Source organism: Equus asinus, chromosome 2 (genome assembly GCF_041296235.1).
Source record: "Equus asinus isolate D_3611 breed Donkey chromosome 2, EquAss-T2T_v2, whole genome shotgun sequence".
Classification (NCBI taxonomy): Eukaryota; Metazoa; Chordata; class Mammalia; order Perissodactyla; family Equidae; genus Equus; species Equus asinus.
In genome coordinates this window covers 113,793,427-113,820,975 of record NC_091791.1, presented here as the reverse complement: position 1 = coordinate 113,820,975, position 27,549 = coordinate 113,793,427, and the positions used below count along the sequence as shown (strand labels likewise).

Below are 27,549 nucleotides of genomic sequence, written 5' to 3'. Positions count from 1 at the left end.
CTATGAACTATATACTCATCTTATTTCTATGTACGTTCTGATGACATTTTTCTGGGCTAGTACCTGGCTCAGGGCAAAAGAAAATAGAAGCTTAGAAAGAGGCCAGCTACAGAATGGAACTTAGGCTAATCTTCTAGACATGAATTCTCAGACTCGCCTGAGTATTACAATTACCATGGTGAGTTGGTATGACACTTTTAACACATCGAGAAAATCAGATCCTGTTTTCTCAACATTCAGGATCTTTTCCTACTTGGCCTAAGCTAATGAGATACAGATCTATAGTAAATACACTTAGTATTTTCCCACACCTGAATTCCTAACAAAACCAGGCAAGAGTCGTAAGAAGAAACATACTTTAGCTAATTTAAGTGCATTTTATTTTATTCTGCTTATCTAAAAACTGAAAAGGTACTGAGAAAAACAAATGTAACATGATAACGTCAAACTATACCCATGGTCTCGAATGATCTGGCTTCTACCTTAAGAAACTATAAAGAAGAGCAATTTAAACCCAATGTAAGCAGAAGAAAGGAAATATTAAAATAAGAGCAGAAATCAATGAAATAGAAAGCAGAATATAAAGGGCATTTTGAAAAGATCAATAAAATTATTAAACCTCTAGCCAGAATGACCAAGAAATAAGAGAAGACACAAAATACCAATATCAGAAATAAAAAAGGGACACCATTACAGATCCTACAACATTAAAATAAGGGAATATATGAACAATTTTATGTCTATAAATTTGACAACTTAAGATGAAAGGGACAAACACTGTGAAAAATACAAACTACCAAAGCTACCCAAAAAACCGAAAAGATAACAAAGAAGAGATAACGTAACCTGAATAGTCTTACGTAAAATTAAAGAATCTATAGTTAAAAGTCTTTCCACAAAAAAACCTCCAGGAACAGATGGCTACACTGGTAAATTCTACAATCATTTAAGGAAGAAATAACATCAACTGTACGTTAACTCACCCAGAGAACACAATAGGAAGGAATACTTCCCAACTGTTTGTTTTGCAGCAATAGCTGTCCCAGATACCAAAACCAGATTAGAAAATCTAAGAAAAAAGTACTGACCAATATCCCTCATGAACAACTATGAAACAACTATTTTCACATAACATTGGCAAATCAATCCAGCAAAATATAAAGATAATACATCACAAAAATGTAGAATTTATCTTGGGAATGCAAGGCTGTTCCACATGCAAAAAAGCCAGAAATTTGACCATAACAGCAGACTAAGAAAATTCATATGATAACCTGAATCAATACTTGCAAAAAGAGCACTGGCAAAATTCAACATCCATTCATGATTTTAAAAAAAGCCTCTCAGCAAACTAAGTATAAAAGGGAACTTCTTCCTCAATCTAGCAAATGGCACAATACAAATACAAGGCAACTTCCCTAACCTGATGAAGGGCATCTACAAAAACCCTATTGCTAACATCATACCTAAGGGTGAAAGACAGAATGCTTTCATCTAAAATTTGGAATGTGGAAAAGATGTCTGTTCACCATTCCTATTCAACAATATCTTGGAAGTCCTAGCTAGTGCAATAAGGCAGAAAAAAATAACCAGCGTAAAGGCATACCTTGTTTTATTCTGCTTCACAGATACTGTGTTTTTACAAATTAGAGGTTTGTGGCAACCCTGAGTCAAGAAAGTCTATCAGTGCCAGTTTTCCAAAAGCATTTGCTCGCTTCATGTCTCTGTGTCACACTTTGGTAATTCTTGCAATATTTCAAACTTTTTCATTGTATTTGTTATGGTGATCTGTGATCAGTAATCTTTGATGTTACTGCTGAACATCATAATGCACATATCGTACTGTAGCCCATGGATCAAGGAGTAATTTCGACTTTCAAGTCTTATTATTTAAGAAATACATGTCATAAGGCTACAGCTGCCATAGATAGTGATTCCGTTGATGGATCTGGGCAAAGTAAGTTGAAAACCTTCTGGAAAGGATTCATCATTCTAGATTCCATTAAGAACATTCGTGATTCATGGGGAAAGGGCAAAATATCAACATTAACAGGAGTGTGGAAGAAGTTGATTCCAACCCTTATGGATGACTCAGGCATTCCAGACTTCAGAGGAGGAAGTAACTGCAGATGAAATAGCCAGAGAACCAGAATTACAAGTGGGGCCTGAAGATGTGACTGAATTGCTGCCATCTCATGCTAAGACTTTAATGGATGAGGAGTTGCTTCTTAAGGATGAGCAAAGAAGGTGGTTTCTTGAGATGGAATCTACTCCTGGTGAAGATGCTGTGAAGATTGTTGAAATGACAACAAAGGATTTAGAATATTCTAAAAACTTAGTTGATAAAGTAGTGGCAGGGTTTGAGAGGACTGACTCCAATTTTGAAAAAAGTTCTACTATGGGTAAAATGCTAGCAAACAGCATTGGATGCTATAGAGAAATAGTTTGTGAAAGGAAAAGTCAATTGATGCAGCAAACTTCATTGTTGTCTTATTTTAAGAAAATTGCCACAGTTACCAGAACCCTCAGCAACTACCAACCCGATCAGTCAGCTGCCATCAACATCAAGGTATGACATTTCACCAGCAAAAACATTACGACTTGCTGAAGGCTAAGATGATGGTTAGCATTTGTCAGCAATAAAATATTTTTAAATTAAGGCACATACATTTTTTTAGACATAATGCTATTGAACAAAGACTACAGTATAGTGTAAACATAACTTTTATATGCACTGGGAAACCAAAAAATTCATATGACTCACTTTACTGTAATATTTGCTTTATTGTGGTGGTCTGGAACCAAACCTGCAATACTCCAAGGTATGCCTGTATACATCAGAAAGGAAGAAATAAAACTGCCTCTATTCACAGGTGACATAACTGTCTACACAGAAAAATGCCAAGGAACTAGAAAGTTTAGAAAAGTTCTAAGTTCACTATTAAAAAAAAAATCTATTGTATTTCTACATACTAGTGAACAATCAAAAGTTGAAATTAAAAAAGATGCCACTTAGAATGGCACTAGGAAGCACGGAATACACTTAACTAGAAATTTAACAAAATGTGTGCAAGATCTATAAGCCAAAAACTACAAAACAGTACAGTAGACCCCATCATCCATGGGGGATACATTCCAAGACCCCCGGTGGATGCCTGAAACCGCGGATAGTATCAAACTCTCTATATACTATGTTTTCTCCTATACATACATACCTATGATCAAGTTTAATTTATAAATTAGGCACAGTAAGAGATTAACAATAATAACTAATAAAATAGATCAAAACAATATACTGTAATAAAAGTTACAGTAGATCACAGCAACCTCACCATAAGATTTTTTTTTCCTTTTTAAGTTGAGAACATTCACCTTTCCACTTAAAGGAAGCACTTTATGGCTTCTTTTTGGCATATCCAAATTGCCAGTATCACAACTCTTGCACTTTGGGGACGTTATTGAGTAAAATGAAGGTTACCTGAACACAAGCACTGCAACACTGTGACAGTCAATCTGATACCTGGGCTGGCTACTAAGTGACTAACGAGTAGGTAGTATATACAGCATGGATATGCTGGACAAAGGGATGATTCATGTCCAGAGCAGAAGAGAGAGGGACAGCATGAGATTTCATCACTACTCAGAATGGCATGCAATTTAAAACTTCTGAATTGTTTATTTCTGGAATTTTCCATTTAATATTTTCAGACTGCAGTTGACCGTGGGTAACTGAAACTGCAGAAAGCAAAACTGTGAATAAAGGGGTACTACTGTAATGAAGGAAATAAAAGAATGGAGAGATACATCATGTTCACAGCTTGAAAGATTCAATATTGTTAAGATGTCAATTCTCCCCAAATTGATCTGTAGATGCAATGCCATCCCAATGAAAATCCCAGATTTTTTTTAGTTGACAAATTTATTCTAAAATTTATATAGAAAGGCAAAGGAACTAGAATAGTCAAAACAATTTAAAAAAGAAGAAGTTTAGAGGATTCACTCTACCTAATTTCTGCACTTAATATAAAGCTACAGTAATCAAGGCAGAAGTAATTGGCAGAACGATAGACACAGAGATCAACAGAACACACTAGAGAAAGACTCACATAAATATGGTCATTGATTTGTGACAAAGGTAGAAAGCAATTAAATGCAGAAAGGATAAATGGTTGTTCAAAAAACTGAACATCTGTATTTAAAAAAAAAAATCCCCCTGCCCATCTCTCTTAACATATACAAAATTTAACTCAAATGAAACTTCTAGAAGAAAACACAGGAAAAAAATGTTCATGACTTTGGGTTTGGCAGAGATTTCTTAGATACAAAACCAAAAGCACGACTGACAAAAACAAAAACTAACAAACTGGGCTTTACCAAAATTTAAAACTTAGGCTCTGCAAAAGACACCGTTAATTGAAGGAAAAAGGCAAGCCACAGACTGGGAAAAATATCTGCAATGATACCTGATAAAGAACTTGTATCCAGAAGATATAAAGAACTCTCAAAACTCAATAACAACTTCTGTATACCAAGGAACAAAATCCACAGAATGAAAAGGCAATCCATGGAATGGGAAAAAATATTTACAAGTCATATATCTGAAAAGGGGTTAAAATACAGAATATATAAAGAACTCCTACAAATAAAAACCAAACAACCCAATTAAAAACCAAATAACCCAAATAAAAAATTGGCAAAAGACTTAACTAGATGGTAAATTTTATGTTATGTGTATTTTACGATTTAAAAGAATTCAATAATAAGAAAAGCAACCCAATTAAAAATGGGCAAAAGACTTTAACACATTTTACCGAAGATATATGGATAACAAATAAGCACATAAACAGATACTCAATATAATTAGTCTTTAGAAAACTGCAAACTAAACCACAATGACATAGCACTACACACCTATTAGAATGGCTGAAACTACCAGAAAAACAACAACCCTGATAAGATTAAGTGTTGGTGAGAATACAAAGCAATTGGAGCTCTTACACATTGCTGGTGGGGATGTAAAATGGTACAGTTTGGCAGCTCTTACAAGAGCCTCACAGTGATTCCATTCCTAAGTATTTACCCAAGAGAAATGAAAAGTTATGTTCACTCAAAAACCTACACTACAGCAGATTTATTATTCATAATTAGCAAAAACTGGAAACAACCCAAATGTATCAAAACTGGAAAATGAATAAGCAAATTATTCTACATTCATACAATGGAATGTTACTCAGCAATAAGAAGGAATTATCCATTAATACAAACATGAGAAATCTCAAATGCATTAGGTGAGTGTAAGTCAATCTCAAAAGGTTACATATTATATGAGTTCACTTACATGACATTCTGGAAAAGGTAAAAGCATAGTAACAGAAAACATATCAGTGGTTGCTAAGTGCTGGGGAGAGGGGATGGGGCTGACTACAAATGGGCACAAGGGAAAGTTTCAGGGTGAGGGAACTATCCTATATTTTGACGGTGGTGGTAGTCACATGATCATATATGGTTGTCAAGCTTAGAACTGTACACCAAGGATGAATTTTACTGTATGTAAATTATACCAATAAAAACAATAAAGTTATTAAGAAAATAAATGTAATGTGATAAAATAATACCAAATTATTCTATCATAACCAGTCAACTAAACAATTATAAGGTATGAAGTTATATGTTCAATATGATTTAAATATGCTATCAGCACATTTCGAACAGAGAAAGGCCATTTTAGCTTTATAAATTAAAAGATTTCATCATTTAGGGAGACATAAAAAAGTTGACTATATCTTATCCGAAATCACTGTTTTTTATTAATTAATTTATATGTACATTATCTATTATGTGCAGATTCAAATATTCATGAGATAATCAGGGGCATGGTTCAGGACCATGATTTTCCCCCTTGCCATCTTCCTGGTGATGGACATAGCTGGTAGAAACAGTAAGTGTGAAGTATTTCAATGCTGTCTCCTCTCTTTCTATACATTCTCTAAAGGGAAGGGTAATCAGTAGAGTCAGCTCTCTTCAAAGGGAGGAAAGGGACAGCTATGGGAGGCACTCACTTTTCGTCAAGCATGATTAGGTGCCATTAGCCCCATTTTAAATATATGAAAAACCAAGGCTGTAGAAGGGGGATGGATTACTTGTGCATTTCTAAAGGGAAACAGGGAGAACTAGGACTCAAATTCAGGGCACTATCACTTCAGACAAAGCTCTTACTCTTACCCAGCTTACTGACATTTGCTCTCTGCCCATCTGCAACTGCTTAAGCAATAGCTTCGGTCTACATGTTTCAAATCACCAAGTATCTTTTAAGATTTTATTAACCACATGAGCTGGTTTAATTTTAAACCCCAACCATACAACACATGCCTATATATGCAGACAGGCTGAAGCAGTTTACAATTTATACCAACGCACAGTGTCTTTTATCTGATCACTTAAAATTTTTTTTAAAAAATCACTTAATTTCTTAAGTCAGGAATAAAAACAGCAAATATACAAATAACAACCAAAAACATACACCAAAAAGAAATCATGTTCACTTTTAACCTTAATAAAGAATTTATTGCAACTCTAATTTTAAACAAAGGAATACAGAAAAGTTTTTCCCCTTTCTTCTGGCTTCCTGACATCTGGTTTTCCTCTATTGTTTTCAAAAGCTGCCAGTATCCTGAGTTACACACAGATTATTTACCGCAACAGAAACTTACCCTGTGAAGCGTCACTGTGTGTTGTTCCCATATAGCTGTTTCCTCCATTACTGTGTTCTGATAAAGGAAAAGAAAAACATGTCATTTATCTTTTAAGAAAATGTCTTTAATAAAGTGAATGAGAACACAAACAATTTAGCACACTGAAACACCAAAATTTGCACTTGTAGTATTAGATACTCTGAAAGAAGCTTAATAGTTATGGAAGGCTTTTTGTTTGCTTTTGTTTTTGTTGTAAGAGACAGGAAACTACACACAGGAACTTCCTTTGTTTTTAACTTAATTTGGACAGATGCCTCTACACTCATTTCATGCCAGCTGAAATTGGTATTCCAGCTAATTCTGAACTTTAACATCAGACAGAAAAGAATAAAAGTTGGAATAGTATTATTTAAAATATCTAATGATGCATAAAACAGTTAAAAGCATTCTTTATGTTGTGCAAAGGAAGGAAAAGTCAAATTCCTCTCAACTCAGTAAATATAAATATACATGTTACAGGAAAACAGATAAGGCCATCTGATAGGTTTGGTCAATGGTCGCTTTAATATCACAGTTAAACCCTACTGCTCCACCTAGTTTCAGCTTTACTACAGAATTATCTTCTCAAGCTTTGTTTATAACCCCAACAAAAAAAATGCCTTTTCTAGTATATGTATAATGCACACAAGCATAGACGAGATGCAAAAAAAGCAAAGCAAAAAACAACGCCAAAAAACCCCCCAAGAATCACCATAATAATAAAAGTGATGCAAGCTTCAACACAGGTATTACTCAAACCACAGAGTAGTTCAGTCTCATCTCCTGTCAAGACCCTCTTACTAGAGAGCAAAATAAATTACTACCCAAGAGATAAGAACTAAAGAATTCAAAATAAACTTCTTATAAATTGGGTTAATTACTCTTAAAGGCTTAAAATAATCCAGTCTCTTTTAATGCTATCATTTTATGGAACTGGAACTCCTAGGAAATTAATGTTCACAAACAAATTTTTCTTAAAAAGCCTTTTTCAGAATTATCAAAAGGTAGGGTGGGAGGGGAGAATAATAACCATGACATTTTCAGAACATCACTAGTTATCCATTATAATAAATGCCTGTTTCACAAGTAAGATCTGACTTCTATTACACTGGCCATCATTCCATCATGAGAACATGTCCATCAAGGTGCCATGGGCCCATTTTTCCTTTTCCACAGCAACTTTAATCCAAGATTAATGTCACTTTGGAAAATGAATCCCCATAAAGAGAGCCTGCTTCCCTAAATTCAAAGCAACTAGATTAACTTTCCTGCCAGATGAATAAGAGAGGGAGAAAAAGGATCTCTGTTCACTCCCATAGATAAGAACTGCCAACCTTACTGCGTTTTGTTTCAATCTTCCAATCAAGTGCAGCAAAAATCTCCCTCTAATGAGACCTCTGCTGGAAACAAAGCTGCTTTGTTTTTTTTAACAAAAATTGACCAAGATTTATGTATTAAAAAAAATTCCTCCACCAGTGTGAAGCAATGATGATATGAGTAATTCTGCCAAACATCAAGAATCCTACTAAAATATACATGATAAAAATATCTTCAATAATTGCCAGTTTCTCCAATCTTAGCTGACTTAATTAAAAATGGGAACTGCTTGCACAGCTCTAAGCTCCTCTTTTCTTGATCCACTTCTTTAACCAGTAGCCTGCTTCACTGCCTTTTTAATCCCCTTCCTATCAGGGCAAACTGAAAGTGATCTGATAGCCGGCAAGTGCCTCGAAATATATTCTTTGGTATGAAACAGTTTATCATTCTCCATATGATTTTAATGACCAGCACAGTTTTCCATTTTGTAAAAGAATATTAATCAAATGGGAAATTTATTTAATGGGGGGAAAGCAGGTTATGAAAAAGCTTATACACTGTTATCCTAATTTTGTTTAAACGTAAGAAAAGAAAGGTTGAAAGGATACACAAAATATTAACATAGATCATCTTCAAAGTGAGGGGATTATGGGTGACATTTTTTCATTAGGTATTTTCTCTTTTTGCTTTCCTTTCTCCATTCCCAATCAGAATAAATCGCCAAAATATTTTAAACAACATTCAACAAATCCCCTTTGAAATTCAATATCTATTTTTAACTTTGCTTTGAGGAAAATCAAATGATATTTATAAGAAGATTATTTTATGTTTTATTGTTAATTATAAAAAGTATTCTGGGGGCCGGCCCCGTGGCTAAGTGGTTAAGTTCGCGCGCTCCACTTCGAAGGCTCAGGGTTTTGCTGGTTCGGATCCTGGGGGCGGACATGGTGCCACTCATTAGGCCACGCTGAGGCAGCGTCTGACATGCCACAACTAGAAGGACCCACAGCTAAAATATACCACTATGTACTGGGGGATTTTGGGAGAAAAAAGCAGGAAAAAAAAAAGTATTCTGTCAGTAAAGGATCTATACATTAAGATCTTAATGTACAAACTTTTGGAGGAGTACAATAAGAGAAACAAATTATTTTGTTTGTATAAGTAAAGGGGGAAAAATAAAAATACTAAAGCAATTATTCTCAGTATTCCAATCAAAATTACTATGTCTCTTCTTTGGAGGGATCAGAAAAGTGGACATCTCAACCAACTCAATGGCCTCCCAAAAAAGGGTAATGTAATAGGCTCACTTCTCCATTAAAGCCAAACACAGTCTTATTAGCTTGATTTTTTCAGAAGGGAGATCAATGTACAAGAAGGCAAGAGAGAATGAAACATCAAAAATATGGGTTAGTTAGGCTTTTGACCAGCACATTAACCAATCTGATGCATAATATAAATGAGTTATTATACCTTGCCAATCTTTATCACTTTGGGGGGTTAAAAAAACAACTGAAAAATGTATTCCTAGTTTAAACTGTGGACCATGCCATCTCTCTCCACTCTCCAGCCTTTGGTTTCCTTCAGTGGCAAAGCAGCGAAATTCTATCCCTGGTTGTTTGTATAACCAGCAGGACTTAAGAGGACTTCTAAAGGCATTGAGGGATGAGGAGAAGGATGAACACAGAGACTTGTGATAATGCAAATACACTAAAATATAATGGTAGAATCTCAGTTGTCAGGATTCAAGTACCCATTGTAAAATTCTTTCAACTCTGCTATGTTTGAAAATGATCATAGGGGCTAGCCCGGTGGCGCAGAGGTTAAGTGCGCACATTCCGCTTCTTAGTGGCCGGGGTTCGCCGGTTCGGATCCCGGGTGCAGACATGGCACCGCTTGCAACGCCACGCTGTGGTAGGTGTCCCACATATAAAGTAGAGGAAGATGGGCACGGATGTTAGCTCAGGGCCAGGCTTCCTCAGCAAAAAGAGGAGGACTGGCAGTAGTTAGCTCAGGGCTAATCTTCCTCAAAAAAAAAAAAAAAGGAAAGAAAGAAAATGATCATAAAATGTTGGGGGGGAGGAGCTTCTTACAGTAAATCACTCAGAAATTGAAGGCTAAAATTGACATAAAAACATTTTCAGTACTAGGAAACTTATTAGGCATTATTTTCATGAGCACTACATAAAGAAAAAATGCTTATTAATGACTAAGAATTCTGATACTTTATTCTAGTTAACAAAGGAGAGGGAGGTGTCCGTTCGAAGAATACAAGTGGCCTGGGGGTGAAGAAACAGAAATGGGGCAGGGGAAGGGGGCATTGAACTTCTTCACTGTGAACCCTTTTGTAGTATTTTATCAAGTTCATCTATTACTTGAATAAATCATTTTTAAAACAACATCTTTATTATAAACTTGCTTAGTTGTCATTTTTCTTATTTAAATAGAAGCACAATGCACAATTGCATAATTTGCATGCAGATCTCCTGGTAAATCAATACTCATTCCCAAAGCATTTAGGCTTGTGAGAGACCAAATAAAAGGTGCTATTTCTCTAAGCATGATTCCAGCACTACCATGCCCTCATAACTTTGAAAGATGCTGTTAAATAGAAAATGAACCAGACGAGCAATACTGAGATCACAACCCAAATCTGCCATTAACTTCACAGTGACCTTAGTTTTCCGTACCTATAAAATTAAGAAACTGGATGAAATTATCTCAAGTAAGAAGTCCTTTCCAGCTCCAAAGTTCTGTCAGACTACAGTTCCAATTGGAGTCCAAGTATAATTCCAATTCCAAATAGGCTGCAATTCAATAATTAGTGAAACACTGCAGGCATCAAGAGTGACTCAATTAGTGGCTACTGGATTCTGAGTTCTACGTACATTTCTAAGTCAGCGTCAATGACTAGAATCACAATTACTGAAGCAAAAAGTTGCATTTCAAAATCTGCCAAGAGTTTGTTTGGTTTCTCTGTTCTAAGCTCCAGCTGGCAAAGACACTACTCAGATCACCAACTCCAAAAGGCTTCCTGCCAAAACTTCAGATCCCAATTCTAGGCAGTTTCACTGTCCTTTAGGGCTGATTACAGATCAAATGCGGAAGAGACAGGAGGACACAAGAACTGACGAGAATGGATGAACCTGTAATTGGGAGAAGATCAAATCCCAAATAGAATAACTAAAGTGTTCTCCAAATGAAGGAAAATCTTAACTCCTTAACATTATCTAAATACACAGCCAGTTACATTTTACCATTCTTTGCACTATAATTTTAAAAACAATCCATTCATTTATTCACTCATTCATTCAACAAACATTCATCAGATATGTTAAGTGCTGTGGAGGACCAGAAATAGGTCCCTCTTCCTCTCTAGGGACTCAAGGAGAAGGCTTACAATAACACTGGATAAATGGTGTATGTAAGAGGTGTCATGGAGGATGGAGCTGACTCTGCCTGCTGTGAAGATAGGAGTTCCTGAGAAAGTAACACGAGTTCAAGCTTGAAGGATGACCAGGAAAAAAAGTGGAGAAAGATGTTTTGGAAGAAGAAAAAGCATGTCAGCAAGGTTGCTGATGCTGCAAATAATGAAGGCTTTGGTATGGCTGAGTTATAAAATTTGTAGAACAGGAAAAGGGTAAAAAAACAGGATGCAAAAGGACTACCAGAAAAGGCCTTGTACTGCAATGCTAAGGACTTTCAACCCAGTGGGAAGACACTAAGGAACTTTAGGCTATCAAATGATATAGCCAGAATTCATTCTGAAGGCTAAGTAGAAGATGAATTTGAGGCAGGTAGACCAGTTAGAAAGTTAAAGTGAAAAGGAGGGAGGAGTTAAAGATGGCTGTTAGGTTTCTGAACCAGGCAGCTGAGTGAAAAAGCAAGAAAGAAAAGATCACAAATCCAATTTTAGATATCCTTAACCTAAGATGCCTATGGAAATACTGAAGCAGATATAGGCAATAGGCAGTTGAATATACAGGCGTGAAGATGAAGACTGAGATCTGGAGTAGATAAGCATCCAGGAGTAATCAACGAAGTAGTACTGAAACCAAGAGAAAAGATCCAACTGCCAAAGAACTAAGATGACTCTGTGGACTACAAATACTTAAGGTCTGGGGCAGTGCAGGGGGGAGGAACCAAAGGAACTTGAGAAAGAACAGCCAGTGAGGAACTAACATAAAACATAACTTACTGTCCAGAGAATACTCCAAAATATAAAAATAGAAGATATCATAAAAGAATAAAATTTCCTTATATTCTTTAAATTGTTGGACTCTTAAATATTATTAAGTATACATCTAAAAGAGTTTATTCAGTACTATCTCTTGAATAAAGCATGGTGACCACTCTTTCTTGATGACCTGCAATCCTCCCTTAAGAAAATCAAGCAGTAAACGGAGGTATAACACTCTGTTGCTCTTTCTGGGCTCCTTCTGTGAGCAGAGCTGCTACACTGGATGGTTTCTGAATTCTTCTGCCCTCCAAAGTGTTTTTGTTTTGTTTTGGTTTCTTTTTAGCTTTTTTCCAACCAAAATAGAAAGCAAGATCACCTATTGAGATGAGGTTGAGCCAGGAACTTAGGAAGTACAACCTAAGTTTTAGTAAATAAAACAGATGACCCCTGATCCTCCTTGACATTTCAATTAAGTAGTTTCAATTTTGTTATCTCTGCTATGCAAATGAGTACAAGAAAGAGACTAGTGTACGCGTTAAAAGGTGGGGAAAATACACATTTAGATAGATCTGAAGGGCTGTCCATTAAACTCTCACAATGGAGATGTCCAATCGGTAGTAAAAAAGATAAATCTAACATCAAATGAAGGGAGGTCTTGGAAACACTCAGGGATTCAACAAACTTCACAAATACAAGAGAGGAACTCACTAAGCATAGGAATTAAAATAATGACCAAAATAACAGTACAGCAACTGTAGGATGACCATTTCAATAGAAAGTAAGTAAATTTAGCATCCTACACCTCACTATACTCAACACCAGTTAAATTTTCAAATACTGTGCATCTACCCTTTGGGTGACAATTTAGGAGACAAATGATGAGATGGATATGATTAGAAAACATTAAGAGTTGGAAGAAAGACATAAGTGGATACAGAATTTTTTGGTTGATCAAAGCTGGAAGTTTGCTTAAAATGTAAGGCCACAGATAAATCATTATATTTGCTGCTGTTCTAAGATCAAAGTATGGAATATCAGCTTAAATAAGTTACCATTATATGCACCTTAAACATGGAGAAATTTTCATCAGGGACAGTTACAGATACTCTAGAGAACTTTGAGGGCTCTTCAGTTATCAAAAATAAAACTATTTTTAGCTGGACATTTTCTAATGGCTGAAGATGGATAAAAGACTCTTCAAATTCTTTCCAAGTAGAAACGGGAAAGGGGATGGGGTAGCAGGGAGGATGAGGAAGTGATATTTCTGAGAGTAACTTTTTGTGTAGCTGTGACTCTTAGAAGAGCAGTATTGTTTTATGATATGTATCTTTCACATATCAAAAAAAATAAACCATTAAAAGCAATAAAGGAGTGTGGGGGGGGTGGGGCAGGATCCAAAATGGAATACAAATAGTAAGAAATGAACCTAATTGTATTACAAATGAATAATATGACCACACTGAAGAAGGCAGGGAAGAAAAGAAGCTAAGTAACTGTGGAAAACAGTATCCTGACTGATGGCTGTAAGGCCAAAGACTAAAAGAATTGTAGAAAAATTCTGTAGCCTAATTAGACTAAGTCTTGCTCCTGGGGGTATGGATAAAAATTTGAAACTATTTTGTGTGTATACTAGAAAGATAAGCAAATACATTGTAGATAAGGAGAGCTGGGTTTCTATTGTTGGAGAAAAATGTTATCAATAAGAAAAGGAGGGAGGCTAAAATGAATCTATGATGTGAGATCGAAATCTGAGGTATCAGAATAAACTCATGATTTTAAATATATATACAGATAAATACAGAAATAAAGTCATGTAGATATTCAGAGGTTAGTAAGCACATGTCTACTGCCTAGCCCCGTCTGCTGAGCAAGCCTAGAAGCAAGAAAAACCCAACAGCAATGAGCACAGCTAGCATAGAGATATTAATTTCTAAATACTATTCTCTAATAAAATGAAACAGGATTCCCTGGAGAAGTGGTTGGTTCCACGGTTGGGGCAGGGAAAATACAAGATGAATCTGGAATATCATGTGGCATCAGAAATTAAGGGACTGCTCAAAAAAATACAGGGGTTTGTCAAAGAAACAGGAACCAATCTGACGCAGCTTCTACAGGCCAAAGCTGGAATATCCTGAGCGACACTTGAGTGAGCAACAAAATAAACAACAACAGCATGAGACTTTAACCCACAGAATAAAACAGATATCCACGAGTCCACACTGACGAATCAAGTAAACAAGTAAGTGCGAAAGGGACAGCTCTTCCCTAAAGTGGAATTTCAATGAACAATGTAGAAGGAAAGAAGGAGACAAAATCACCATCAGGCAAACTCCACAAATTGTTGAAGATCCACCAATACATGCTAAAATTAGTAGGTGAAAGTTTGAGGAGATAACAGGATTAGCATAGCCTCACATTATCTCCTTCAAAATATTTATCAATCACAAAAATATAGTAATTTTACAGTGGAGAAATACCACCTTAACCAAGTGATCAAGGTGAACATCACCAACAACACCTATCACCATCATGAATCCTTAATATGATGCACCAAGGACGCAATATGGTTTTTACACCATATTCTTGCCAAAAATGCATCACTCATGCCAAAGATGAGAAACCATTAGACAAACCAAACTGAGGCGTATTCTACCAAACAACTGATCAATTCTCTTCAAAAGTACAAAGGTCATAAGAGACAGAGGGAAGACTGAGGATCTGTTACAGATCCAAAGACATCAAAGAGAAGTAACAACTAAAAGCAATTCAGAATCCTGGAACAGAAAAGGGAAAAACCGGTAAAATTTAAATACAATCTGTAAGTTTAGTTAATGTTATTGTATCAATGTTAATTTTTTTAAAAAGATTTTACGTTTTTTTAAACTTTTCCTTTTTCTCCCCAAAGCCCCCCAGTACATAGTTGTATATTTTCGTTGTTGGTCCTTCCACTTGTGGCATGTGGAATGCCACCTCAGCATGGCTTGATAAGCGGTGCTAGGTCTGCACCCAGGATGCGAACTGGCAAAATCCTGGGCCACTGAAGCAGAGTGCATGAACTTGATCAGTCGGCCAGAGGGCTGGCCCCTCAATGGTAATTTCTTACCCTTGATAACTGTTTTATGGTTATGTAAAATGCAAGAGGAGTGGGATGAAGGATATAAGAGAATTCTAATATTTTTGCAACTTTAGTCTAACATTAACTCAAAATAAAAAAGTTTTAAAAGACCTTTTTGGTTTCTAAATAATAAGATACATGATAAACCATGATACTTCCCAAACAAAGCGCTCAATGAAAAACAGACCAAATTTGTATACTCAACAGGCCACATTTCTTTAAAATCAGCCTCGTTACTTCACCTTAAATCGCAAAACTATTTTAAATAAATTACGAAATGTCTAAGGTAGAAAGGTGCCAAGCTGTGTTTCAACTGCTAAGTCTGACTTAAGGCACACTCCATCAGGAAGCTCCCTCCTGGTTCCAAGACCAGACACCTCGAGGGTGAAAATCTTACCACTAAGGTGGCAGCAGTAATGGACCAAGGTTGAATAAGAAAGGAGTAAATATACCCGTCTTAATGCAAGCCACTTAGGTATTAAAACTTCTGACTTTTCCCATACACAACAAAGAAGCAATATCATTTATTTTCATGTAAAACTAGGTTTTTTAAAGTAACCTGCTGATATCTCTCTCTCCAACCCAGTATTCACATCCAGAATACAGAAAGAATTTCTATCAATAAAGACAGACAGCCTAATAGAAAAGATGGGCTAAGAGCTTGAGAAAGCACTTTACAAAAAAGGATGTCAAAATGTCTAGTAAACGTGTGGGAAAAGTGCTCAACTTCATTAATCAACAGGTTAATACAAATTAAAAACACAAAGAAATGCTACTACACACCCACACAATAAGCTAACATGAAAAAGAAAATATGGAGTGTTAGTGAACAATCTAATCAGAACTCATAACTCATATGAGTATAAATTGGTGTAAGTGCTTTGGAAAGCTGGCAATAACAAGCATACTCTATGATTACTCAAGAGAACTGTGTACATACATTCACTACAAGAATGTTCACAAAAGTAGTATTCTTAATAGCCAAAAACCAGAAACAATCTAAATGCCCATCAACAATAAAATGGAAAACTATGCAATATTCACTCAATGGAATATTACTCAGCCATGAAATGAATAAACTATAACTATACAAACCAACATGGATGAATCTCACAACGCTGCTCGATGCTGAACAAAAGAAGACAGACCTAAGAACACACACTGTATGTTTCCATTTGAGTTTAATAAGAGGTAAAATTCAAAAACACACTGCAAAAGAAAAACTATCAGAGGGGAACTAGCCCTATCAAGTTAAGGACTCTTAATTAAGCCATACTACAACAAGGCCTCTATAATTAAAAGTGTGGTACTTGTACATAGCAGACAGACAGACGAGTGGACTAGAATGGAAAATCCAGAAATAGACACCAAAACACAGAGAAAATTAGTATATGAGAAAGGTAACATCTCAAATTGCTGGAGTAAAGATGCAATTTTTTCTTTCTTTTTTTGAGGAAGATTAGCCCTCAGCTAACATCTGTGCCCTTTTCCTCTATTTCATATGTGGGACGCCTGCCACAGCATGGCTTGATAAGCGCACCGGCGATTCAAACTGGCGAACTCTGGGCCACTGAGGTGGAGCACAGGAACTCAACCGCTACACCACCAGGCTGGCCCCAAGATGAACTTTTTTTTCTTTTTTAAAAGACTGGCACTTGAGCTGGCATCTGTTGCCCATCATCATCTTCTTTTTTCTTCTTCTCCCCCACAAAGCACCCCCTACCCCAGTACATAATTGTATATTCTCATTGTGAATGCCTCTGGTTGTGCTATGTGGGACGCCACCTCAGCGTGGCTTGATGAGCGGTGCCATGTCTGTGACCCGGATTGGAACTAGCGAAACCCTTGGGCTGCCAAAGTGTGAAGTGGAGTGTGTGAACTTAACCACTCAGTCACAGGGCTGGCCTCCCCAAGATGTACTTTTTAATAAATGCTATTGGAACTGGGCAGTCATTTGGAAAAAGCATAACATTAGATCTGTATCTCATCATGCAGAAGAATAAATCCCAAAAGAATTACGGATCTAAATGTAAAAGGTAAAAGTACTAGAAGAAAACTCAAATGAATTTCTCTTTAATGCTGCTTTAGGGAAAGGCTTTCTAACCATAACTCAAAGTCTAAGGCAATAAAGGACATAAAAAATAAAAAATGTCTCCATGACCAAAAAGCAAACACAGAAACAAAACACCATAAACAAAATCTTAAGATAACTCATGACCTAGGAGAAAATATTCGCAAGATACATCACAGAGGGTGCAATACATACTACATAAAGAAATAAGAAACTGCAGAAAAAGGACAAAAAAGCCAATAGAAAAACAGGGAAAAGACAAATACTTCACAAGAAAGGTATCAAAATGGCCCTCAAATATTTGAACAGTGTTTAAACTCACTTATAATTAAAGAAATGCAAATTAAAATATACCAAGATGCCACACAGCTCACCTACGAAACTGGCCAAAATTAAAAAGCATGACACCACAGTCTGCTGACAAGTCTACGAGGATACATTCACTTTTCTACATTTCTAGTGGAAATACAAATTAGCACTACCTTTTTGGAGGGAAATTTAGAATTACCTAATAAAACTAAACATGTACTTACCTTCTGCCCCAGAGATTCCACTTCTAAGAAATCTACCCTAAAGAGATACCTCCAACAATGTGAATAGGCATACATACAAGTTATTGATTGTTGCAATGTTTGTAACTGCAAACACTGGCAACAAACTAAATGACCAAACATGGGAGAGTAGATGAACAGATTGATACACCCACACAATGGAGTATGATGCAGCTATAAAAAAGTGAAGATCTCCCATTTCAAGAACATACCTTTAAGTGAATAAAGCAAAGTGCAAGAACATCTGTAGTATGCTACCCTTCATGTAAGAAAGAAGGGAATATAAGATTATACACATGTATCTGCTCATTTGTACAAAAGAAATAGAGAAATGGTAAATCAGAAACTAAAGAAATTCCTTACAGGGTAAGTGGGAAAGGAGGAAAAAATGGGTCTAGGGTAGTAGGAATGAGGAAAGAATGACACTTCCGAGCATATATTTTCGCAGAGCTGTGAACTACAGTCATGTTTCACATACCCAAGATAACAAAAGTAATTAAAATCAACCAGGAGGAGGTGATGGTAGCAGTCTTGGTGGTGAGATCCAAAATGAAATACAAATAAACCTATCTACTTCAAATGAATACCACAACTGAAGAGGATGGGGAAGAAAAACACTAATCTAACTAACTGTGGGAAACAATATTCTGACTGGATACTTTAAGACAAAAAGAACACAAACACTGTACTCTAGTTAGTCCATCTGTTTCTCACAGGGGTGGGATGGGTTAAGAATCCTGTAAGCGATTACAGGTACGTCAGGAATAAACAAATAAGTGAATATATTATAGATAATGACCTGATTTCTCATTGTCAGAGATAGAACTTACAAAAAAGGGGGAAGGTTAGAACAAAACATGGTGGGTTGGAATCAAGGTATCCATATAAACTCATGGTTTTAAGTATACGTAGAAAGAGCTAGACATATGAGGAAAAAGAGGCAGCTCTTCCTTACAGAAGAATTCCAATTAACGAATGCAGAAGCAATGAAAGGAATACAAAATCACTATTAGCGAAAAAACACGGTAGTAATTGCTGCAGGCAAGATCAACCAATATAGTCAGTAGGCAAAAGTTTGAGGAGAAACAATCTCAAAGTAGTACCTTGATGAAGATATTTATCAACTACAAATGAAAAAACAGTAAGTATCTCACCAAGTGATCAAGGTTAATGTCACCAGGAATAAGACATATAAACACCACATAACTTCTCCTGATATTTAGGAGACATACCAAACAATCACAATGGGAGCACCATGTTTGGAACTGATCTTTAAAAGCATATTAAACAAGGAAAGTTGACATTTGAGACAATTAGAAACTTTACATTGACTAAATGTTGGATTTTGGATTTAGAATTTATTTTTGAAGTGTGATAATGTTAATACAGCTATTTTTTTTAAAAAAGGGTTCACAACTAAAGATGTAATCACAGGCTTAAATAGGTACTACAAAGGAAAGAAAAATAGTGTCATAAGAGGAACTCAAAGAGGAACCTGGCAGGAAGCTCAGTACCTGCTAGGAACTAAAAAGAGGACAGCATAGAGACCCAAGAAGAAAGATGCAAGGTGAGGCTAGAAGGCTAGGCAGAGCCAAACATGCCAGTAGGAGCTTACTGACCATATTACGGATTTTGGTCTTCACTTCTAAAGGTAATAAGAAGCCTAGGAGTTTTAGAATGAGTGTGTGTGTTGGGGCACAGGGTAGGGGTGGGGGCTGATGGACTAATCCAACTTGGATTTTGAAAAGATCATTTTAGAAAAACAGACTGTAAGGAGGAAGAAGGGATATGATACTACTTAGCAGGCCATTACAGGAATACAGAAAGAAGATTATAATGTGTGTATGTGTATATGTGTGTTGGGGAGGGTGTAAATGGTAGAAAGTACAGATAGAATAAGTGGAAAGAGTATGAGGTGCTTCGGAGGTAAAATCTGAAGAAAATTTGCTAACCAATCATTCACCATACTGGATGGATATCCCAACTGAGCGAGGTGCCCTGGATTTGAAATAGTCTTTAATCTCTATTCCCTAATTCATCAGACTAAAGACTGCATCTCTTACTTAATGTTATTATAAGAAATTTGTCAAAAATATCTCAGGAACTCGTGGAACTTCTCTGAAACCACAGCACATCTTGCTGAGCCAGGACTCCAAATCTACAGGCCAATCTTTGTCCGGTATCAAATAAGTAAATGCATACGTAAATTAAGTAAATATTTGCACAAGTGCACACACACAAAAACCCCTAACTCCTATACGCCTCTTCTCTGATATTACGATGGGCTTCACTTAAAATGTTTTTTAAGTGAAATGTTTAAAAGATAAAGCTGGGCCGGCCTGGTGGCACTGCAGTTAAGTTCGCACGTTTGCCTTCCCCGCGGCCCAGGGTTCACCAGTTTGGATCCTGGGTGTGAACATGGCACCGCTTGGCAAGCCATGCTGTAGTAGGCGTCCCACGTATAAAGTAGAGGAAGATGGGTACGGATGTTAGCTCAGGGCCAGTCTTCCTCAGCAAAAAGAGGAGGATTGGCAGTAGTTAGCTCAGGGCAAATCTTCCTCAAAAAAAAAAAAAAGATAAAGCTGACATAAAAGTCTACTATGTGCTGGGCACTGTGCTGAGTGCCTGAGCACTCTGAGATGGGTACTGTTATCATAATCTGCATTTTATAGATGAGAAAAGTGCTATTAAGTGGTAGAAGCAAGATTCAGATTCCAGAGGCTAAATGCATACAGTAAAATGATAAAGACTCACGGTTATTCAGTGAGAAACTTTTCAGTCCTTATATTACTTGACCTCTCTCTGTGCAGGATCAGGCCTACGGACAGACAGGTCTCCCTCTTGAAACTCTCTTCCCTTGCTGGCCTTTCTCTGTGCTGCTACACTCAGACTACATTCAAATTAAGAACTTCTATTCATCAAAAGACCATTAAGAGAACCACCAGGTTGGAAAATATATCTATAATAAGTATAATCAACTGGCTTTTATCCAAAAAATACAAAGCAAATCAATAAGAAAAAGATAATCCCAAAGAAAAGTGGACAAAGACTTGAACAGGGCATAAACATGACAAGGTGTTCATCCTCATCTAATCAAAGAAATGTAAATTAAAACTACAATGAGACTGTACTAAAGACCAACCAAAAAGGCTAAAATTAAAGTGTCTGATAATACCAAGTATTGGTAAAAATGCAGAGCAACAGAAACTCTCATGTACTGATGATGAAGGGTGTAAACTGGTACAACCTCTTTGGAAAAGACATCATCTACTAAGGCTGAAGACACACTAAACAATCCAGCAGCAACTCCATCCCTAAATACATATACTACAGAAATATGTGCACATGTTCACCAAGAGACACATACAAGTCTCTCATGGAAGTAATTTATTCTTAGTAGCCAAATAAGCAAAACGTCCATCAACAGTAGAATGAATAGACTGCAGCATATTCACACAATAGAATACTATACAGCAATGAAGATGAATGAATTCATATGCAACAATATATGAATCTTAAAAACATAAAGTCAGAATCGTGGTTGCCTTGGGGGAAGAAGGGTGTTATCAGGAAGATCATATATGAATCTTATGGTCAGGACAGTGGCTACCTTAGTAGGGTAATTTTATTAGCAAGACGCAAGGGAGGAATCTTCTGAGGAGCTAGCAATATTCTATGCCTTGACCTGGATGGTAATTACATGAGCGTTCACTTTATAATAATTCATTAATGTACATTTGCTTTATGTACTTTCATATGGGTATTATATTTCGCAATAAAAAGGTATGAAAAATGAAATCAGCTGGCAATACTTGAGTCAAGGTAATTTACAGAAAAATCTGGATTTACAACCTGTTTTGAAAAACTGGAAGATCTGGCCCGCCTTCCTCCATGCCAATCAGCAATCAGCTAGAGCTGAGCAGTAGCTACTTCCTTTACACCAGCTTGTACTCTCTGACCGCCACAGTCCCCTCTCTTCCAGCTTTCATGATTCATGTCACTTGTCTGGTCAAAGACTTGCCTAACACCATTCCACACTTGTCTCCCTGACACTCCTTTAGAACATACGAACATATAAGCATGTGCACATATGAATTACAAAGTGGAGAAGCAGGTGTGCAATTAGCTAGAGTAAGTGAATTTAACCTTAGATTCCTCACCTACAAAACAGAGGTAAGAGTAATACCTACCAGAGTTAAGACTAAATGAGATAATGTACATAAAACACTTAGCTTAGTACTTGTCAGAGAATCAGCATTCAATATTAAGGGGATATTTATTAACATACATTTCTCATATTTACAACTAGAATGTAAATCTACTTGTCATGGCCACTGGCTTCTGATTTTACAGGAAACACAGAATCAAAATATGGGTTTGTATATGTCTATTTAATTAAATACTCCAACACTTATCACTTAAAAAAAAAAAACCAGGAAATAAATCTTTCAAAGTTCCTTTATATAACACCATTAAGAAAGATTTCCTACAATTATACTTTGAAAAGTAGACTTGCTTTTTGTCAAAAGCATTTATTTCTCCTGATTGTGGCTTTTCCTGGTCTGATTAGAGTCAAATAAACGGATACCTACAAAAACATACTGTGAGATGATGGATTTTAAGGCCTTAACATCCATAAATACAATGAAAACTAATCAACTACAGTTACCCACAACATTGTTCATCTCACAAACACAACGCTGAGCAAAAGAAGCCATATACAACAGAATCCACACTGGAAGAATCTGTGTAAAGTTCGCAGGCAAAACTACAGTGTTTACAGAATACATAATTAAGTGGTAAAATTATAAAGACAAGCTAGAAAACGAGTACCAGAGAAGGCAAGACAGTTGTAATCTTGGGGAAAGGAGGTTATGATCCAGAAATGGTACGTTAGGGATTCTAGCACTTATCATCATGTACAGTAATTTATATGTTGCTTTCTGCCCACCTCATTAAAATTCTCCAACAGTACAGAGACATGTTCACTGCTCTATCTCCAGCACCTACAACAGTGCATGGTACATACTAGGTTTGCAATGAATATCTGTTGAGTGTAGAATACAGTTTCCAAAATCCAAATTGTTACGTATTTCACAGCTTGTTACACCTAAATATAACAGTAACAGCTACCATACTGTCCATTTCCATGTCAGTATATTCAAGGAGTTCTAAGTATATAAGTAAATTCTAATTAAATCATTTTCTCTTGTTGAGATACTTTTACAAAACACATGCGTGAAACACTTACACAAACATATCCAGATTCATTAAAAAAAAATTAACAAGGAAAAATACAAAAACTCATGTGTTACAGCAAGCCCAGGCTCTAGATATGATTCCATTATCTTCCTACCAAAAATAGCACACTAGAATGCTGTGTTATTATAAGATGACCATAAGTGTGCTCATATTTATTCTTTAACAGTAAACAAGACAAATTCTTTGGATCTTAAAAATGAATTACACATTTCCTAACTTATTATTACAGTATAAGCAGCTGGAAACTATAAGCTTCTAGAGGACAGGGATCCAAAACAAAATGTGCTCAATTAATGCTAGTTGAACTAACAAAAAGAATTAATCATTACTGATATCCTCCTGAGTTTTAGAATTATGTACTGAATTAAGAAAGCTAATCACTGGGGGCCGGCCTCATGGCCAAGTGGTTAAGTTCACCCACTCGGCTTCAGCGGCCCAGGGTTTCACCTGGCACGGACATGGCATCACTCATCAGGCCATACTGAGGCAGCGTCCCATATGGCACAACCAGAAGGACCTACAGCTAGAATATACAACTATGCACTGGGGGGCTTTGGGGAGAAGAAGAAGAAGAAAAAAATAGTAACAGTTCTTAGTTCAGGTGCCAATATTCAAAAAAAAAAAAGCTAATCATAAATTAAGTTTAAATCAGTCATCAGAAACTACTGTACAAACCCCCAAGATTACTAGTGACAATTCCAAAAAAGTGAAATTCCTAAGATAACCAAGAAAAAAAACAACTGCCACTCCTTCAGAATGTACACTATTATCAGATATATATATATTTCAGCAAATCAAAAGTTTTTTTAAAAAATGAAGCCAGGCATATGCTAATCTTACGTTCCTAAATAGAACCCACATAAAACAATATTTGCTTCTGTTTTCACCTCTCTTCTGGGCAGGATAAAGTAGAACGATTGAGGTCATTCATCAGTCATCTCACTTCCCAGCATTGTGCTAGCATAAAAGTTAGGCTGTTCTAATACATAACAGAAATGTACCTACAACACAAACTAATAAAAACTCATCTTTTGATTTATCCTAAACTAAAGGACCATCTGAGATTCAGTATTTAACAGTACATATATAACAGTCAGGGCTTGGTTATTAAATCTCAAATGGTATGTTTTATAGTAGAAATTTTGGCAACACTGGTTTTCTCATGTTCTAAAGCAGTGCCCTGTGGTATAGCCAGTCATTCATGCATTTTCATGCATTTTTAGGACATAAAATGAAATTCCCCACCTATGTACTCACCACACACTTCTCATTATTAAGAATTTATCTGTTCAAGAAGGAATGGAAATAAAGCACCTGGCTAACCCATAAAGGAGCAACCTGAAGCCACTCTTCTCTACAATCAATAAATAAAGAAGCACTCTAGGTCAGACATAGCAAAAGGCCTATTTTTATTGCTGGTTTATACTGGAAATACTGTTCTGAAACACTTAAGCCAATTTTAGATTAAATTTAAAACTCGGTAAACCATCCTATTATCTATCTCTTCCTACAGGATTAAAAGTTGTTAAACTATAAAGGTTTTTCAAGATTGTCTTTCAAAATTCAGAGATGCAAACAAGTTCTAGTCAAATATTTCAGAAATACCATACTAGACACAAACAACTATCTTCTAATCTTATACAACATTTGATCAAAAATTTCACTAATAAAACATAACTTTGCTCCTTCCACTAACTTGTCTTCAGCCACTACAATGGCACGTCAGTACTTGACAATGAGTGTGTGCATAATGTGCACACGCAAGCCTGGACTGAGCTGTGAATGAGCAGTCACGGATAGGTGGCACTACACATGAATTTACAGCTGGACTCACAGCCTTTCAGTAGATTGAATTTTATCATGACAGGGTTATGTCAAGAAACAGGATTATATTTCCAAATGTTTCACCAAAATTATTATTTTTAAAGACATTTTCCTTAGCAGCATGGTGAGGACTATACTGAGTTTATATCTGGTCTGTAAATAGAAAAAAGATTAAAGAGCAAGTAAGAGAGGCAGTACATTGTTTCCAGGATTGAAAAAAAAAATGAGTGAAACTACTGTAATCTTTTGCCTTCAAACCAAACGGGAAACAGTACAATATATTAGCATTACAGCCCTCAAAGCCAGACTGGTTTCAACTTCATTATTCATTAGTGTGGATGGCTGACCTCCATCACTCAATGACAGTAACCAATGGGCAGCATAAGTCCTTCTTAAGTACAAAATAAAAGTTACGTTTTCAAGTTTCCCATTAAAACATCAGTATTTAAAAAGAGAAAAGAGTTTCCTAACAGTGTGGTACAATTTGCGCCATTACACAACCTGGAAGAAACGGCACTGTCTAATTTGAAGAGTAACTCTTTTATGGAGCTGTCCTAAAATGAACTTAAAAGAGAGATCAACGTAGTCAGGATTATCAGTCAAGTACATACATAACAATTTTAACTATGAGTGTCTAAAATGCCAAACACGCTAACATAAAAAATCAAACCCCTTTGATTTAAATACTATAAATATATTTTTAGTGAAAAATAAGTACTGTACAAACTTAGCAGGTCCAGAAAAACACTACTACAGTAGAGCTCATTAAAAGTTGGCAGACACAATCAAGTGAATTCTCATAAAGTGCACTGAGTTTTAGTCTACCTTTGAAGAAATATGAAGCAAATATGCAGCGATTGGTAAGCACTACAATTGAAGCTACATAACAACAGGCGGCCGGCCCTGTGACCAAGTGGTTAAGGTTCTGCACCTCCCATTTGGTGATGCAGGTTTGGATCCCCGACCTATTCCACTCATTGGCCATGCTGTGGAGACATCCCACATACAAAATAGAGGCAGATCAGCATAGATGTTAGCTCAGAGCTGATCTTCCTCAAGCAAAAAAAGAGGAAAATTGGCAAAGCATGTTAGCTCTGGGCGAATCTTCCTCACAAAGAAAAAAAAAACAACACTACATTATAACAGCATTCTGGACCAATTTCCACCTATAAAGACTAATTTTATAATTAGTTTTGCTCATTAATTTAGCTATTTTCTACAGTTTTTAACTTTCAAATGTTCAGCTATTAAGAAAATTCCATTGTGCCTTACTTGATATAATAAGTTGATTCCTGAGAAGTGGTGTAAATAATTATCATACTTAACCATACTATAATTTTAGAGATAACCACCTGAAAAAAAAATACTGTTCCTGAGATATAACACAAACATATAAGGTTTCAACTTTTAAAGAGCAAAATATAATAAGTAAATATAATAGTACAATTTTAAATTTTACTGCTTTCTCCAAAGTGAAAGAGCTTGAAAATCCAGAAGCCACTGCACTGCTTCCACCACTTTCTGTGATTCGACTAATGGAAATGTCCCTGGTAATTATTTATATCATTTTCTTACATAATTAAACAATTCCTTGATAAACAGAGAACCACCCTCAAATTCCTGTTTTCAACTTTTAAATAATTTTATATCAAGTACACTAGCAATTCTGTTTGCAAATTCAGACGTATATTACACATATAAAAACCTTTTTCCTTTATAATTTCTTAAATTATCATGCATAGAGAAGCCCTTTCCAACTCAGGAATTTTTTTTTAAGTATCCTACACTTTTTTCTAGTATTTTAGGATATATCTTATTTGCTCTTTTTCAAGCATTTCATTTGGATTTTTTTCTTTTTGCCTATAGCCTGAAGCAGAAAACTAACATTAAAAAAAAAAAAGGATAACCAACAGTCCCAGCACTATTTATTGAAGAACCCATCCTTTCTCCAATAATCTGCAATGTTATTTTTACCATATATTCCTAATTTTCCATAAAGTGGGTATAATAGTAGTGCTCACTCAAAGAGTCACTCTAAGAATTAAGTCAGTTAATTCATGTAAAGCACTTAGAATAATACCTGACACATATTAAATGCTGACAGTCATAATCAACAAAAGCTCATAAATACACAGATGCTTCTGAACTCTGTGGTTCCAACGTCTATTCCTGAACTAATAGACTGCTTTATATTACTTTGAATTTATAACACCTTAGGTTTTCTGATAGAGTCTTCTTTTTCTAAAAATTTGTGGCTATCATTCATTTATTTTATCATATAAACTTTCTCAACAATATGCTAAGTTTTCTTCAACACAACACTGGAATAATATTACATTTAAACATCAACTCGAAGAAATTTGGTATAGTCCACAATACTGCCTCTCTCCATCCAGAAAGTATATTTTCTCATTTCATTTATTTAGGTTTTATTTCCCTCTTTAAAATTCAGGTAACTTACCAACAACTGTTCTATTTTATTCCTAGGTGCAATCTTTTTG

General features: G+C 35.9%; 1 protein-coding gene across 16 annotated transcripts in view; it reads right to left on the bottom strand.

Moving 5' to 3' along the window:
• Nucleotides 1-27,549, bottom strand: part of TJP1 (tight junction protein 1) — a 237,286-nt gene that overhangs the window by 80,838 nt on the left and 128,899 nt on the right. For all 16 annotated transcript variants that reach the window (XM_070496572.1, XM_070496576.1, XM_070496579.1 and 13 more), the window contains one exon: nt 6,711-6,767. In XM_070496572.1, coding sequence (XP_070352673.1) covers nt 6,711-6,767 — 57 coding nt within the window. The remainder of the gene's footprint in view (nt 1-6,710; nt 6,768-27,549) is intronic.